The sequence below is a fragment of the Lottia gigantea genome (genome assembly GCF_000327385.1).
Source record: "Lottia gigantea unplaced genomic scaffold LOTGIsca_46, whole genome shotgun sequence".
Lineage (NCBI taxonomy): Eukaryota > Metazoa > Mollusca > Gastropoda > Lottiidae > Lottia > Lottia gigantea.
The window spans coordinates 1,627,213-1,644,085 of NW_008709614.1; the positions used below are offsets into that span (position 1 = coordinate 1,627,213).

A 16,873-nucleotide genomic window follows, 5' to 3' on the forward strand; every position below is an offset into this window, starting at 1 on the left:
GTGCCATTGTAATATTATTAAAAGTATCCAAGAAGTTACACTGTTGGTTTATTTTCTAGTTGGAAGGGCAGGAAATGAGAATAACTGTCTTTTCATCAGATGTTNTGAGCTGATATATCAACAATGTTTAATCATTAATATAACACATAGACATGGTTATCCTCACAATGACATGTTATTATGAACTATTATCTTGACATCAATAGGCACATTTCTTGTATCAAATTTGTGATTTTATTAGTCTATAAGAAACATTGACAGACTGCAAATAACAATATTTTTTGATTTACAGAAGAAAAGTGCCTAATGATGTCAAGGTATTCGACACATTTGTCATACCCTGACATTGTAAAGATGTAAATGTAAACTGTCATAAACATAAAAGGGAATAAATATTATAATTGATGTATAAGATTTCTTAACAGAATAATTATTACACATATTGACATGTTATATACAGGCTAAAACATATTATTGGACTTACGGAACATTTTAACAACAACGTGAAATTATTATCAAATGGAATCACTTAGTAAAAGATTAATGAAGGCAATAATGCACATTTGGGTGAAAATTAAAAATACACATGATCAGTCAATTTACTTTAAGGTAGTTTAAATAGAAATGAACACAATAATAGTAGTTTCAATTTCAAAATAAACTGCATTATTTCATGTTCAATATATTTCACTGCTGGAAACAGATATTGTAATAATCAATTCTAACAATACTGCAAAAAATATAACTGCTAAAGAGCCTTTACTTTCCACACACATGTGATGTTTGACTGTTGTAAGTGAAGAATTCACCTTAGAATTAATCATTAATCATAATAGTTGCACTAAGAACCACAACACTTGATGTTGGTTTAAAAGATTCACAACAAAACTAATCAAACATTTGACATTACATCATAATAAGTACAATTACTATACATAATAAAAACAATAAAATATTGAAACTTAGAGAAGACAATTTTGACGAAAGGAATAAAAGGAACAACCTTCAGTATTTCATAGTGGTTCATATATTTGAAGAGCAGGAGATAAAGCTCAACTCAATCAATTTTCAGAAGTATGATGCTTTTTGTTCATCTATCACAAACAGAAACTTGATGACAGTTGCAAGAGCATTAAGTCATCATCAATTGCAGCATATATATCTGCATGTAATAATGCCAGCATCATTTATACTTAGTAAGTACATTTATATTTGATTATTATCAGTTTCGATGTCAGATATTAATTCAGACAAAAAACTTGATCTTGAGCACCTTAAGATGATTAATGATTTAATGACTACTTCCCTATAAAGATATCCTGATAATATATTTCAAAGCATTTGTTATGGAACATAATATTGTATAATGGAATATTGCTTTCAATAAATGTGGCTTTTATCTGGCTGCTTCTTCTACTTGTGATCCTGCTACAGCTAAAACCTTATCACTAGATGCTGAAATAAAAATTGTATCTGATTTTGAATATTTGTCTCCTTATCAATAGATGAGGCAAAAAGAATAAAATAGAAAATACTTTAAAAAACTATTGGATCAGATAAATCTGAACCGAAACAGGGACCCAGATTTTTATGCTTATAGGTATAACCATGTGGCTCCTGTGTGTTGTTGTATATTGCAATCAAATAATAGAAATAAAAATAATTGAATGAATTAGATCAAGAAGAAAGAAGTTATCATTTTTGCAAGATATTGGTAAAACAAGAACTTATACCAAGTAAGTCATGCAATATTTTTCATAGCAGACAAAAACTGTACATTCTAGAGCATTTTTGAGGAAATATGAGTGGACAGATAGAAATGGGAGACGACAATATACATACATAGGGAGAGATGTGACAAAAATAGAAATAACAAACCTAAAACGGTTGAAACTTTTTCAAATTGTTTGAGACTTGCTGAGGAATTGGATTGTAAATAAGCCTCTTCTTCATGTGTTAAAGTTTCACCTAATTTTTTTAAAGCTGTTAATATTTCTACTGATTGATCTGTAGCTATATCACTTGACATTTTACCAATCTTTGTATCTCTTTGAATCTGAAAATAAAGGAATTATAAATCCTGTTATAACTATCACACACTCTTGATTTTCGACAGTATATAATGGTTACCATTGTATAATTATTGAAACCTAGTAATGCAGAGTAGATATGACAATGCCTGTCTCCATTCAGAAAACATTTAAAGGGACAGGTGGGCTATTGTGGTCCTGAAAATATGTAAATAGTCATCAGAAGTACTAGAAATGTACAAAAATCACATAATTCCTTTCAAAATACTTCAAACTAGGAATTTTACTCACTATATGTCTTTTCTATATATCACAGAGTATCTTAAAACGATGAGTCGTCATGTTAACATTCAAACGTGGATAATCCTGTATACACTATGATTATAAGGCTCAAATTTTGATGGTGAACAACACTATTACTGATTGACTGATTTGCTTAGCTAAAAAATTTCCTTTTTTGAGACAAAAATATGATTGTTCAAAAACAATGGCGCACCTGTCCCTTTAAAGGTAAAAATAAATCAACACAAAAACTCCACAAACCTCAGCTAATCTCTGTCGTAATTGTCCTGGTTGTTTTTTAGCAAATAATTTAATAACTTCTGGTGTTTTAAAAGCTTGACTTATTGCAGCTTGAATGGCCTGAAACAAAGTGTTTGGGTTTGATAAACGTATACTCCCATATGTGAAATGTGCAGCATATATTATTATCACCAGAATTGCTTGTAAACATTTTATACACTCATATTTGACAGATTTTAAGGAAATGTGGTGAAATTGTTTACTGTTATCACCCAAGGATGGACTGTATCAAAAATCAAAAAATATTAATTATGAGTATTGCCCCCGCTTTGGTTCATTAATACCTTAGAAAGCACAACTTTTTTAAATCTCCATGCCACATTTAATATTTCAGCTAAGGCTCAGGATCCTTAAAAAGTTGTTATACTGGTAATCCAGAACAGATTTCTATTCTTTATGTATTACACATTCAATTAAATATGGACAGAAAGATTCCTTCATGGACAGCGATTTAACCAGTAAACGACACTATTGTCTGTACAAAGTAAAAAGTTTTCGAATTTTTCCCATTATTTTTAAGAAAATTGGAATATCAGCCATTCAGCCTCAAAATAGTAGAATGACTTTGCAATGATGGAAATATAAGTATAAGCACGCGTTATGTCTTCAAAATTTGTTTTTACAACTGACAATTTTCAGCCAAAATTTTAGACTTTTTAGGGTTGAAATTTCTAGGAGAGAAACATGTTTCTTTTCAATGTAAACTTACAAAAGATGATAGTTTTATAAACGCAAAGACATTCTAAGACTAACAGTAATATTTTGAGACTAATATTTCTATTCTGTTCAAAAATACAGAAAAAATTCAAAACTTTTTACTTTGCTCAGACAATAAACATTTCTTGAAAAACTGAGATACAAAGACAATGCATACCAATTGCATTCCATTTAATGAACTAACTAAACTCAGATTGCCTTCCATCATTTTATCCAAAGACTCTTTAAATTCTTTCAACTGTTCAATTGTTTCATTTCTTGTTTCTTCATATTCATCTTCCTCTAAATCATCTCTACAAAATACATATATCCACTATAATTTCATAAAAGCTAAGAAAGGCAAGATATACATGTTTTAACTCCATCAAATATAAAAGTCTTGAGTTATTTATATAAATATATCATAATATTATCATATGAATTATCATAACTTACTTGCATTCTTCCAAATCAGTTAACTGTTGTACCAATCTATCTAATTGTTCTTCCAAATTCTGTTTTAATTTTCCAGTTTCTTGTTGTCCTCTAGATGCCATTATTCAATGTACATATCAAACCTAAATAATACAATATTCAATTAATTTTTCTACTCGACCTGACTGATTTTTACTACAAACACAATATCAATGGTGTTAACACAATTACAATAATCACACTGACTATCATTTACAATTCCTGTCTGCAAAATGACCAAGAGCCTGCAATGTTCTGGTGCCAACCCAAATGGGTTATAATGAATCTAAGGTATGTACTGGCATACACATTAATTTCCTTATCAGCAATGGTCATTCGCATATCTATAGAGGGGGATGTAAAATGAGTACCTTACTATAATAGATCTATATAATAAGAAGGTAAATCAAGTGCAATAATTCTTATTTTAGAGAAGAAAATAGTAGCTCTTCTTAACTTTACTTTTACTTTCTGGGCTCTATTGAACAAAGTTCAAGGACGCTTCCGAACAAATTCTGGAATAGACATAAAATTATAATAGCCGAACGAAGCAATAATACGGAGTAGATCATTTTTATACCCATATTTTGATGTCTGCTCTACTCACCTGAATAGTGAATCTCTGTCCCAAATCGTCCCAGAGACTTTTGAACCCATAACAAACTTGTAGACTTAGCTTATATTTCTTTATCGAATCGATCTTCAGAAAGCGATCCCCGGTCCCGGAAGTCAGACCTCTGTCAATCAATTTATTCCCATTTCGCCTCCAAATTATTCCCATTTCGCCTTCCCCATTAGGCATATGTCCCTTCTCAATTTGACCTTTTTTTATTTTTCCCCTTTTCCATTTCGCCCTTTTTTCTATTTTTTCCCTGTCACGTTCTACCCCCTTCCCATTTTGCCCATTATTCCCACTTCGCCCATTATTCCCACTTCGCCTCTTCCCCAGCTGCCCAGTACTGCCCGGTAATATACGCACAGGACTCGAATTCAACCAGGTTGAAAAATCCGAAGGCATTTATCGACATATGCCTGGGAATTGGGAAGGGGCGATGTGGGAAGACATGCTACAGCAAATGACAAAAATATTTAATAGCTATATCGACGTGTTCAAGAGAGATGGAGTTGTATTTCCAGCAAGGTTCAACTATTAACATAACTGACCTGAGTAAACTTTATTTTACATCAGATTGAATTATTGATACAGACAACACGGCGAACAGATACACGACATTTATTACTACACAAAAATAATAGGTTACAGTGTGACAATAATGATGAATTTAATGGGTTGTTTTTTTCTCCAAGTCTGCTGAATGAGCATGGAGAAATATCGTAAGCAATTTGAAAAAATCTGTATAAAGCTCCATATAATCCTGGCCCATTCTTGAATACTTCTTTACCACTTTTCCGTGATCCGTTTCCAGTACTATTTTAGTACTATTATTATTGTGAAACGGACAAGCAAGAAGCACTAGTTTGGGTTAACAGTTAACTGGTAGCGAGTTATAACTTTTCATCTACCAACCAACTATGACCAGATGGTGGTAGACTAACCAACCAGGAAGCAGTATAGGCTTTAGCACAGGTAATCGAATTAATAGTTACATTCCTATATCATCCAGTTCACGACTCATCTGACAAATTGAGCAAGGTTCACAGCATAATGTAGCAAAAAAATCTTTTATTAAATTTCCCTGAAATGAATCAAGATTGCTATTGTGGATCACTTCAAAACTGGAATATCATGCTTTTAATTTCAGCGATTCCGATAAAACAACCTTGAAATGATATCAAATGCCTAATGTCTCTAGGATATGGTATCAAGTTACATCTATGAGCTCCAGAGCAAAGCCCTCTAATATTAGGCATGAGTGTCTATCGCGTTTCCTGTAGATATACTTGAAATTTATTTACTATATATATATAACACTCTTCTGAATGAACATCTTAAAATGTTTGCAGTTTAATCAAAACAAAATCATTCTTACAACATTAATTTCCATTCAATATCCCATAACTTTTTGTCAATTCCCATATGGTAAGAATGCCTCGATAAACATACCTTCAAACTGAAAAGGGTTCTCACTTTAACTCTTAAACCAAAAGCTGTACATGGTAATAAGGCCATAAACGGTGTTTCACCCAGTCTAGTGGCCAAGGTATATCTTAGATATGGCCAACAACAACACTGAAAACAACCTGGAAAGACACATGTACATGTAAAGTGAGATAATTATGTTCTTTAGTGGATTATTTGAAGAAAAAATGACAACAATTTTTGTTCATATATATCAGAGTTATTCCAGTCTAAACCCACACTAAAAATCACTCGTTGAAACCTGTAAATAGGAATTTTAGGTTGTAACATTGCGGTTAAGCAATGTTACGAAAGCACAGGCACAGGCATGTAGGCGTAACCTCTAGTGATAGAGCAATGTTTGTGAAGTTATCAAGTGAAAATAGCGTTAGAGTCGACTGGAAGGCCTGTCATTTAAGCAATGTCAAGCTATTATAAACATCGTCATATACATTGACTTCAATAGCCATTTCTTGTATAACGGAATGCAGCGATTTGATTGGATTGTACGCCAGTGAATACAGCCAATCGAAGCCCCGACACTACTTACAATTTCGTCTATCATCTTTACCGCAATCGTATAATCCTGTTGACCATTCTCTTTCACAATGAGCATCATCAAATGGCATGTTCAGAGTAACCCTTGATAATTTCTTGGGTCTCGTTGGCTGATTGATAACTACAGAATTGTCTTCTTTATCTGGAAGCTTCTTATCTATGTTTGATTTAAGTTTGATCTCTTCAAAATTCTCATTGCGAGGTATATATTTATCTTCTGCAATATAAAAATATTAGGTTTATTTCATGGTCAACAGGACTGGATGTTACCGTAAAGTAAGCTTGTATGAAGCCATGAAGCCACTTGTTACCCCACCCTTTCGTCGGGGGACAATTAATACGAAAACATTGTCTTCAACAGGCTCGTTGAAGAGAGATCATCTCATTGATGTAAATTTCGTGGTGTTTTTAATAGGCTATTAGTCAGAATGTGGGATTTTTCTAATGTATTAGTTTGGTATTTTGGCACAGATATTTTTTGGAATGAACATGGAAACAACTAAGAGAGATGACGAGTAGGCCTATATTTGACATACGGTACACTATTGGTGTTTGTAGTAGGGGAATCATAAAACACTTGTGATAAAGGTCAATTGTAATAGGCCCACAGGCAATTGATGCCATAATTATATCATTTGTGGCTATTTACAGAAAAACACTAATATCTGTTTAAAGTTGTCGATTACAAACTGCAAGGTCCTTTTGACATTATAAATTCATATCCAGCCTTCAATGAAAGCTTCCCAGGATAGAACACCATCTTATGTCTTTATCATTTAATAAGTCATTACAAAGCGGATCTTCAAAATTTGATAATAGTTCTAAACTTTGATGAGTCAAACTCCAGAAAATATGAATACGACTTATGTAGACACACATGTATTCTATCATTTACAAAATTGATGAACTGCATAGCCAACAGGCACCAATTTGAAGTAAGCCATGTTTATTTTGTCTACTAATGAAATGTGGGTATCTGTTTATTTTTATGTTAACCGAAGATGTCTTAACCATTTTAACATGCACTAAACAGATGGAGAAAGAAATATTTAGCAACGTTTGTTATCTCTTCTCAAACTGTTTTCATACACAACAAACAACCTGGGGTTTAAGGACTACTCTATACTTGAATGTATTTCTATTTGCAACACTTCCCACGTTCTATTCTACGGCAGAACTAATATGCACAATTTAAATACTTACCAGTCATTATGGCTTTTTCTGTAATGTTCAGTTTATAATCCACATTCTTAAATACTCTATAAAACGTTGTAATATATGATTCTGGTTGTTATTATTTTTTTAAGAAGCACACGTTGGAGACTGGATTAGAATTTCCATATACAAAGCAACGTTGGAGGGATTATGGTTTACTGCAAGGCATAAAATGTATATAATTTTCGACACTGAAATTCACGTACAAGAGGCACGGTTCAAATATGATTAGGATTCCAGATTCCACGAAGACTGTTAACCCCAACTATACTGTTGCTCTATTCTTTAAACCAAGATAAATTTCAAATTCCTGCTATTGGGGTTCCAGTTGTTTTATGATATTTCAAAAGTTTTGCATTCAGTGATGATTAATCCCTACTTTGAGTACAATTTGAGATGATGAAAATTACTACTGGTATATATTTATAGGCAACATATTCCACTCAACGTGTAGTGTAATCAAATGATTCAATTTTCTTATCTTAAAACACGCCGGCTCAAATCATACATCCATACGTTGATAAATATTCTACACCTCCAGATACATTAATAGCACAATATTTATGAAAGTTATTAAAACATACCATCAGTAAAGTACTTATCTACTGTTAGATATCACTGTATGAAGCGTGTTATATGGCTAATATAGCCCACTTACAACTGTGGAATAACACTGATATTCACCAGTATTTCTCTTTATATACACCAGATAACTGCTTAAATATAATCAACTTAATTCCAATAGCTAAAGTTCACGCCATCGTATTTCTGCCGTGATAAATTTCAAGATTGGGTATGTCTGTTATATTCCTGTTACTGTGAATTCTGCTGGTGCCAAGATAATGGTAAATATTCTTAATACCGACCTACATATTCTAGTTTATTTCGTCTCGTGTCAAATTTCAGAATTCAGGAAATACGTTACCCTGACTACTGATTTTACATAATATCAAATTTCGTTCATTCTCAACCCCCACCGTGAAAATGTCAGTTGTCAAAAATACCACTGTAGACACATCACAAAGGAATTGGAAGCGCCACTCGAATAGTTAACATTAAGGCAACTGTTTGAGCTTACATCACAGCTATCCCCCTTTCTTCTTTGCATTTCAATTGGGCCCGTATGTCAATCAATTTTAACTCCTGTATGTTGCACAATTTGTAATTTGTGTCTTTATGACACGAGACACTGATGTTATTTCACTGGACTCCCAGGCCAGGTGAGAAAATGTTAATAGATGCCGTTGTTCCTGATATTACTTCAATCAGACTTCTGTTTACAGTATTTCGTTATCGCGAGAGTGGTTAGAGTTTTTAAATATTATTTTGTGAAAAATATAAAATACCAAAAATGTACAATATTCTACTGGACCTTGATCTGATTTTTAATTCATTTTCTAAATTTCACTCGTATGGATATCATTTAATATGGATAAATGCTTTAAGTCATTTCTGTATATATCACATGAAGGTATTTCCAACAAATGAGCTTTCCAGATTGACTTGAAGTATTTATTGAGCTTAACACAAAGCTTGGTTACATTATAAAAAAACAACCATCTGCGGAAGTTTGGAAAATCCCAATAAAACAGGGCTTTTCTGAATCTAATCCAGCTGATAACTGTCAAATATTATATATCAGAGGCTGGAATAGAGGCAGATGTTTCAGACTATGCCGTGTCAGCCTTTCGACTCAATGGGTCTGAGAGGGTTCTCCTAATAACATTGGAGAAATTGAATTGAAATTCTAGAGATTTGCTTGGGACAAGTTTGAAGATGACACTTTTTCAATGAGGGTTTATTAGTTACTTCACTGTATTTCATTTTTCTTTTTCTCTAATTGCTGAATTGTGACTATGTTTTCTAGCCTGGCAAGCTATCTCTTTTTTCAGTGACACCGAAAACAATTTTCATCAATATATTATTTTTATTGCATAACAGTAGAAATATATCACAGTTTTTAAAGACAAAATTCACAATCAAACAATATCATTACTCAAAAGTAATAAACCTTTTAGAGAACTTACATATACACACATTTTGATTTCAAAATCTGGTTAAAAATAACAAAGATTATAATTATTCATAATAATCACGTTTTTGATTAAAAACAAGAAATTGCACTTGAAAGACAATTGCATAAATGAAAAAAATTTAGTAATAGAAATATAAACCCTACATCAGTAACATGTTAAATTAAAGTTGCAATAAATTTAGAATCAGAATGATATAAGTGTGCCTAATACCAGCAAAAAAAAACCATACAATAAGTGAAACCAAACTGAATACTTTATAGATTTGCAATATTCATTTACTCCAGTGAATATTTATTCCATTAATTTTTTTTATTTTGGTTAATATTTACCATTGGAGATGTTACTATTTTCTTGAAATATAATAAACTTATGTTCTATCAGATGATTTACTTCTACCACTTTTCTCTACTTTAATTTGACTTTTGTCTGTCCCATTCTGAAATGAGAGAATTAAAATAGTTTGTCAATAGAGGGACGATAAACATCAAAATTCAACTGTTGGGAGTAAGATAATATTTGTTGGTAACATGATATTTCAATATAACTCACCTTTTGTTCTAAAATAGTTTTTTGTCTCTCTCCTAAATTGACTAATGCTGCAGCTTGTTCATTTTGATTTCTCTTTGCAGCCAGACGTTTCTGAAGCTAAAAATTCAAATTTATCTTTAATATACATGTCAAATTTAAATCAGAACAAATTATGACCAACAGCCCTTTTTGATATAAGCCATAAGTTTTCACAAAAATATATATGCTTATCAATTGTTACTCTAGTATTTCATTCACTAGAAAATCAACTGTTCATCAGGAATAAACTGTTCATCAGGAATAATACCAGACGAAATGGGCTGAAAAAAGAACAAAACAAAAGCTGAATATCTCAGCTCACACTAAGAACACAATATATAAGACTACATTATAATGTGGGCGTATAAAAAGAGATGCCTACATTTTCTTCCTGTTGTTTTTGTTGATCTGTTATTTTAGATTGAAGGTTTTGTTGTTGTCGTACAATCTGAGAAAACATAGCTTGTTTCTGACCATCACTAACTTCAATATCTAGAGCTGTTTTTTCTCGTTTTAATAAAGAAGATTTCTGAAATACATATCAAGTTGTTTTTTGTAACTGCAAATAATAAAACTACTCTTGACTAGGATGTGTCTAAAGAATAATCAAACCATGTCAATTCAAGTGTGCTTCATCATAATTAGACTTCAGACATAATATATATCTTTACCTTAGCATCCACTGATTTGGACCTGGGATTTTTTTCCTTCTCTTTTTCTTCTGCATCTTTTTTACCTTCTCGTATAATAGATAATCTGTCTTGTAGCTAAAAAAAAAAGGACCTCCTTCACAATTAATAGTTCTGGTATAAACTCTCTTATAGAAGCACTGGCCTAGGTCACAAGTAGGGACTGTCGATTTTAGCATTGGAATACATCAATTTGATAGGAAATTACCTACTTCTGGAGAGATTCTGATAATATAAACTGATCATTGACAAAATCCCAGTTGCTTGCTGTTATCCTACTTTCTACCAAAATATGGGATCTGATCTTAGAACACAAACATCCAGTTGATCTAAATTTTTAGTAGTCAAGTAGGAAATGCCAATATCGACTAATGAATGATTCTTCATGTCATAAAAAACTGATTGATACCTAAATAATTTTTGTCATTTGGAGATTAAATTGCGATTTTCATTAGAGAATTTCTGGTAGGGGAATAAGGTAACAAAGAAATTCAATATACTTTTCCTATTATAAAGAAAGCATCAGTTTAGAAAGATAGAAGACTTATATAAATTTCTGTTGGAAAATTAAATAGTCACATGATATATCAGACAATATTTTGTAACTGGCTTTATGTTCAGCTTTGTGATACTGAAACACTTTTGTGCTAAAGGAATTGTATGTCAAATCGTGTTTATCTACAATGCCTACCACACTAGTTTTTCTACGTAAGGTAACTCCACCAGTTTTCATAGCTTTAGCTCTCATTTCAGCCATGTTAACTAACTCTTTTTCTTCCATTTCCTTCATCTCTTTCTTTTCTTTAGCATGTTTCTTAGCAGCTTGCTTTTCACGAATTTCTAACATTTTCCTTTCATATTTCTCTTTTATACCCTACAAAAAGCACAAACATATTTGAAAACAATTCACAACAAAGTATCCTTTTCTGCCTATATGTTTCATTAAGGAAATCGGTCATCAAGGCAGTGGCTTGGATTTTAACATATACATTTATATATACACAGAAATTACTGTTTTTCTACATTTGTTTCTTATACAAATTCAAGGTTTGCTTGGGGAACAGAGTCTTGGAAAAATTTATTAGTGCAGGTAGATCTTGCTTTTGGAAGTTCATTCAAAATTTACTTTTAAGAGATTGAGACTTTAGATTGTTTAGTAACATTATACCTGTTTTTTACTCTCATATTTTTCTTTTAACTCAGAAATCTTAGGCTCAGGATCTTCTCCAGAATTTAAAGCTACAAAATAAACAAAATATGTAACTTTTATTTTTTAGCCTAAATTCTATTAAATGATGTATTACAGTATTGATCTATGTTTATAGATATCAGATTTTTCTCACATGAAAACTGACATAATCTCTTTTGAAAAGTTAAATTGTGTTATGAGATCTCTTTTGAGAAATGTTTATTTAAAAATTGCAGCAAATATTGTTTTAATTAAACAACATTGTAATATCTATAAATAGAGCAAATCATTGCCTTAATATTTTGTAAAGACAAGACCTAATATCATTAATTTTTTCAAAACACACAGAAACCTCAACCACCAGTCATGCCATTTTGTAGTAGAAAATATTATGCTTATATTACCAGACTTCATCTAATATAAAAAGTAACAATCAATATACAGAGTAACATTTCAAAGTGCAAATGATATTAGATGTCACAATCCTGAGATATACCAATAATACAAATAAGCATCTATTAGATATTAAGTTGGTATTTAAAAAACACTGTCTAGATGATAAAAATAACAAAGTTCATTTATTCCATTTTGAGTGGTTAGTCAGAAATCACTTGTGCAAAAATATCATTCATAAAACCCACAACCAAAATAATAATACCATGCATATCAATCAAATATATACTTTCGTTTACCTTCTACAGCTTAAATAAATAATCATTCATTATTGAAACAAAGTGTTGACTTGAGTCTTAAATATAATTCCTTCAAAAAATATCTCAAAACTAAGAATTTCTTTTCCTATTTCTATAGATGTATTTTCTATATATGGCAGTGTCTCAAGAAAAAACAACTCATCTTTTAATGTTAAAACGCTGATAATTCTGGACACACATGGAATTGAAGACTCAAATTTCAATGGTGAGCTGTGAACACTATTACTGATTGGCTTAACTAAAAAAAATCCTGTTTCTTAGATTAAGGTATTATTGGTCAAACAAATGGTGCAAGTATCCATCCCAAAAGCTGATCAGAAAAGAACAATTTTCTAAGCCGTAGCTAAATATTACTCCTAATCATCTGACATAATTTACCTTGTAAATTGAAAACTACAGAACAGCAGCTTTATCAATATTCGAAAATTTTAGAAATAATTCCTAAAAGCTATATTTTGATAATATAACTACAAAGCTAGTTTTGTGACAATTGGTTGACAAATAAGCGGTTTTTTTTATATTTTGGGACAAGAGTAATAATCGTCAATTTAGAAAAACACGTATTTGTCGCAAGGTATATTTTTGTTTATATCCAAGAAACTAGTTGAAATTAAGATAGTTATGGCAGTTTAATCAAGTTGGGACAAGTGCAAAATCTCTGTCTTTACTAATCAGAATATGCTCAAATTAAAATCTGACCTATATCTAACGAAAGATGCGTAAAAAAGCGGTAGTTTTTTTGTGGGTGAAATGTGAAAAGATGGAAAGACATTGGTTCCAATAACATATATATATACATCATAAACTATTGTTATATAGAGAGATGTGGGGTGGGAAAAGGCAGTTGTCATTAAATTGCAACAATATGTGTAATATTATACATTAAATATATGTAAATAGATCAATTGGCAGTGCATAAAAATACATTCAGCGGTGCAGCATCAAAGCAACTTAATTTATTACAACATCTAAAATATAGTCATATCTAGCAAGAAACCTACAGGTTGAATGTAATAATGGAGAAGCAGGCTCTATATCTACAGAAATAAATTGAAATGTTTATATAAATATAGGTCCATATCATGGACTAAATAATATCACTTAAAATTTGCATTTTTTTTTTAAATTCTAAAAGGACATGATTTGAGTCCTTACATGAAAACTATGAAAAAAGGTTTTCAGTCAAACAGTGTAGATAAATTTCAAATAAGATGCAATGCAGAAGTTTTTCAAGAGCAGAGAGGAACATAATGGCTTTAAACAGAGAGGATTATCGTATGTAGTATAGGAGATATGGGTTAAGCAGATGAAATTGAAAGAAATCTTAAGATATTTAATCACATTTAAAGCATTTTTCTACTGTTAAAATCTAGATTTACTTAGGTAAAGACAAAAATTTGTTCATGGAGTTTAGCCAGGTAACTACAGAAATTAATTAAATAACAGGAACCGATTCATACCTTTTTCTGTAATTTCTTGTTTTTGTTTTTCAAATTCTTCTTCTAATTTCTTAGTTTCATTAGTGATGTCAGGTAAAAGTTCAAGGTCATCTGATGATAAGGTCAAGGTAAATATGACAACTGAAAGATTTTTGTACCAACCCTCACGTTGCCCTACTTTCTGAACACCACAAATATTCTCTAACATTTCATCATCCTGAAGTAACAGACGTCACATCATAAATATTGAACATAATTCTTGATCTGTGATAACATGGAGATCATTCTGTATTTTGAATATATCAGATGGCCCAGAAAAAAAAATAACACGAACTGAAGGACAGAAATAGGGAGAAGTGGAATGAAATACCTCAACGGAATCTAGAAAACAACTTAGAAAACGACTTTGTATTTGAAAAGAGTGTGTCGGCAGTTTGTTTGTGCCAAAAATGGTGTCCACATTGACCATTTGTTCAATGTTCTCTTTAATTATGAGGTCAAACTATTATGATCTTAAAGTTGATATTTTATGAGTGATTCTGAAATGAAAAGTACCACATGTGTTTTCTGCGACACCCAATACATGTAATAAAATACCATTGATATATACTTTTAAATCAACAAGTTAAATTTTCCTACCTTTTCAACAATAATATTCCTAAGAACACTTGATTCATTATCTTGTCTTTCTTGTAAATCAGCTAATAATGAAACAGACAGCTCTTTATGTATTACCTCTTCATTTATTTCTATGCCATTTTCTTTCAACATTCTTAATTCCACTAGAAAAATTAGATACAAATTTGTCAATCAATTATCATCATCATTTGGCTTGGTTCTGTTGATGAAAGATTGAATTCTAAGCCTTTAAGAATATTTCATTTCATCATGCCATTCTATAGAAAAAAAATAAGTAGTTGTCTGGAGGTGGTTAAATGGCATTTACAAAATACAGAACACATTTTTCTAAATTGAAATAATATAGTACCAGTACCTTCAATTCTGTAAACAATAGCATCCATATAAAGCTGGAACTGTAATGATCTACGTTTTGATACACCAACATAATAGGTCTGTTGTTCAGATTCAGTTAGTGCATTTAAATTAACAGTTAATGCTGTTTGTTGGGCGTCACTTTGTATTTTGATTTGATCATTTTGAAGTTTGGTTAGAATATCTTTTAATTCCTGTAATAAAATACATTAAAAAAGTGAAATAAAGGGGTTAAAAACAAAAACTAAAAAAACAAATGATGATCCATACCACTTGCTAATCTTCAAAAACATGTTTATTTTTACCAACTATACAAATTTCAAGATAATATCTAATAGTCTCATCAAACTGTGTTTGTTTCTTAATGTTATAAATAAGTTTCTACCTTTTCAGACATGTTTTTAGCTTTTTCCTGTAGCTCTGTTTGTTGTTGAGCTAATTGTAGTAGCTTAACAAATATTTCACGTTCATATTGATGATGTTCATATAGATTTTCCATTACTCTTTCTTTTATCTCTACAAATAATATAATTACAATATCATTACTTTGTACTTTGATAATATATCATGTTATATTAAAATATCTGTTTTTAGCCAAGAGTGATTTTAAGTTATTTGTTCAAAAGAAGAATCTATAGAAAGATACTAAGTAAAAAAAGAGCAGTTCTTACTTCAATGGCTATCATAATAAAAAAAAAATGAAGAATTATAATCACTTACTTTTCTGTTTTTTGGGAGTTTCTGGCTTCTGTTCAAGGAATTTAAGAATATCTTGTTGATTTTCTTCTACAGATTTCCTTGGTGATCCTCTTGACGTTAGTCGACCTTTAGCTAACTCTCTATGTCTATCTCGTTCTTGAATAAAACTCTTTTCTTTTCTCAGTGCACTTTCTGACATATCAAATACAATTCTAGCAGACTCAAAGTTTTCTTCTGCTAACAGGAGTTTCTGTTCCTGGTTTAATTTGGCCAACATTTTCCATCGTGCCTTAACTCTTTCCATTTTATTTGTTTTATTTCTTAAAGATGACAACAATCTTTCTTTATCTGCTTCTAACTGTTTCTCTAGGTTTTCTAATATGTTCTACAAAATTGAATTAAGTCAAGATAGGTTGGTATGAGCTTTGAAATTATTTGGAAAGGTTTAAACTTAGACCCATCATAGTATGTTTGGGTTGTTGAAATAATTTGAGCACAGTGTTCCACTTTTATTTTCATTAGTCTTTTAATCTAGACACCATTTTTCCATGTTTGAAAATTCTAATAGAAATCTTACTTTCTTCATAGCCTTTTTCTCTTCATACTTCTGAAACTGTTCTGCAGAACTATTTTCTCTTGTTACACCCATAGTTGCCTCCCTTTCCATTTTACTTCTGCGCCTTGCAGCCAATTTCTCTTCAAATCTACGATGTTGATCTCTTTTAGACTGGGATAATAGTGTGTCCATGGCTATACAGAAATATAAAAAAATTCAGCAATATCACAATTCAGTAGAGCATTCAAATTAATTAAATTTACATCAAATTCCAGGATGGAACATAATAGCACTGACCCAATAATTGTCAACCACCTTCAATTAATAGATCTTTTAAAAACCAAACACTGAGTTAGT

At 31.1% G+C, this 16,873-nt stretch overlaps 3 protein-coding genes across 3 annotated transcripts; all 3 read right to left on the minus strand.

Annotated features, from left to right (window-relative positions):
* Positions 1 to 654: 654 nt before the first annotated feature.
* Positions 655 to 3,886, minus strand: LOTGIDRAFT_218451 (hypothetical protein). Its single transcript, XM_009061201.1, has 5 exons — positions 3,765 to 3,886; positions 3,487 to 3,622; positions 2,574 to 2,672; positions 1,879 to 2,056; positions 655 to 1,455 (listed from the first exon to the last, which is right to left on the minus strand). The coding sequence occupies exons 1-5, from the start codon at positions 3,863 to 3,865 to the stop codon at positions 1,397 to 1,399; spliced, it is 573 nt and encodes a 190-aa protein (XP_009059449.1). The 5' UTR covers positions 3,866 to 3,886; the 3' UTR covers positions 655 to 1,396.
* Positions 3,887 to 5,000: 1,114 nt separating this feature from the next.
* On the minus strand, positions 5,001 to 7,756 carry LOTGIDRAFT_234087 (hypothetical protein). Its single transcript, XM_009061202.1, has 4 exons — positions 7,624 to 7,756; positions 6,413 to 6,637; positions 5,848 to 5,984; positions 5,001 to 5,479 (listed from the first exon to the last, which is right to left on the minus strand). Exons 1-4 carry the CDS (start codon positions 7,628 to 7,630, stop codon positions 5,387 to 5,389), a joined length of 462 nt encoding a protein of 153 aa, XP_009059450.1. The 5' UTR covers positions 7,631 to 7,756; the 3' UTR covers positions 5,001 to 5,386.
* Positions 7,757 to 10,038: 2,282 nt separating this feature from the next.
* Positions 10,039 to 16,708, minus strand: LOTGIDRAFT_164682 (hypothetical protein; the record flags this gene model as incomplete). Its single annotated transcript, XM_009061203.1, has 12 exons — positions 10,039 to 10,107; positions 10,221 to 10,316; positions 10,621 to 10,767; positions 10,910 to 11,005; positions 11,619 to 11,801; positions 12,096 to 12,166; positions 14,290 to 14,485; positions 14,908 to 15,050; positions 15,263 to 15,455; positions 15,647 to 15,777; positions 15,982 to 16,345; positions 16,538 to 16,708. 12 exons carry the CDS (start codon positions 16,706 to 16,708, stop codon positions 10,039 to 10,041), a joined length of 1,860 nt encoding a protein of 619 aa, XP_009059451.1.
* Between the last annotated feature and the right edge of the window lie 165 nt (positions 16,709 to 16,873).

Coding starts and splice junctions, on each gene's coding strand:
- LOTGIDRAFT_234087 (XM_009061202.1), bottom strand. Junction 5,985..6,412: donor TAAAGATGATAGACGAAATT/GTAAGTAGTGTC, acceptor GTGTCTTTCCAG/GTTGTTTTCAGTGTTGTTGT. Junction 5,480..5,847: donor GAACCCTTTTCAGTTTGAAG/GTATGTTTATCG, acceptor GATTCATTTCAG/GGAAATTTAATAAAAGATTT.
- LOTGIDRAFT_218451 (XM_009061201.1), bottom strand. CDS start 3,865: ATGGCATCTAGAGGACAACAAGAAACTGGAAAATTAAAACAGAATTTG. Junction 2,057..2,573: donor TACGACAGAGATTAGCTGAG/GTTTGTGGAGTT, acceptor CTTTATTTTCAG/ATTCAAAGAGATACAAAGAT. Junction 1,456..1,878: donor AAAAGTTTCAACCGTTTTAG/GTTTGTTATTTC, acceptor TTTTTATTTCAG/CATCTAGTGATAAGGTTTTA.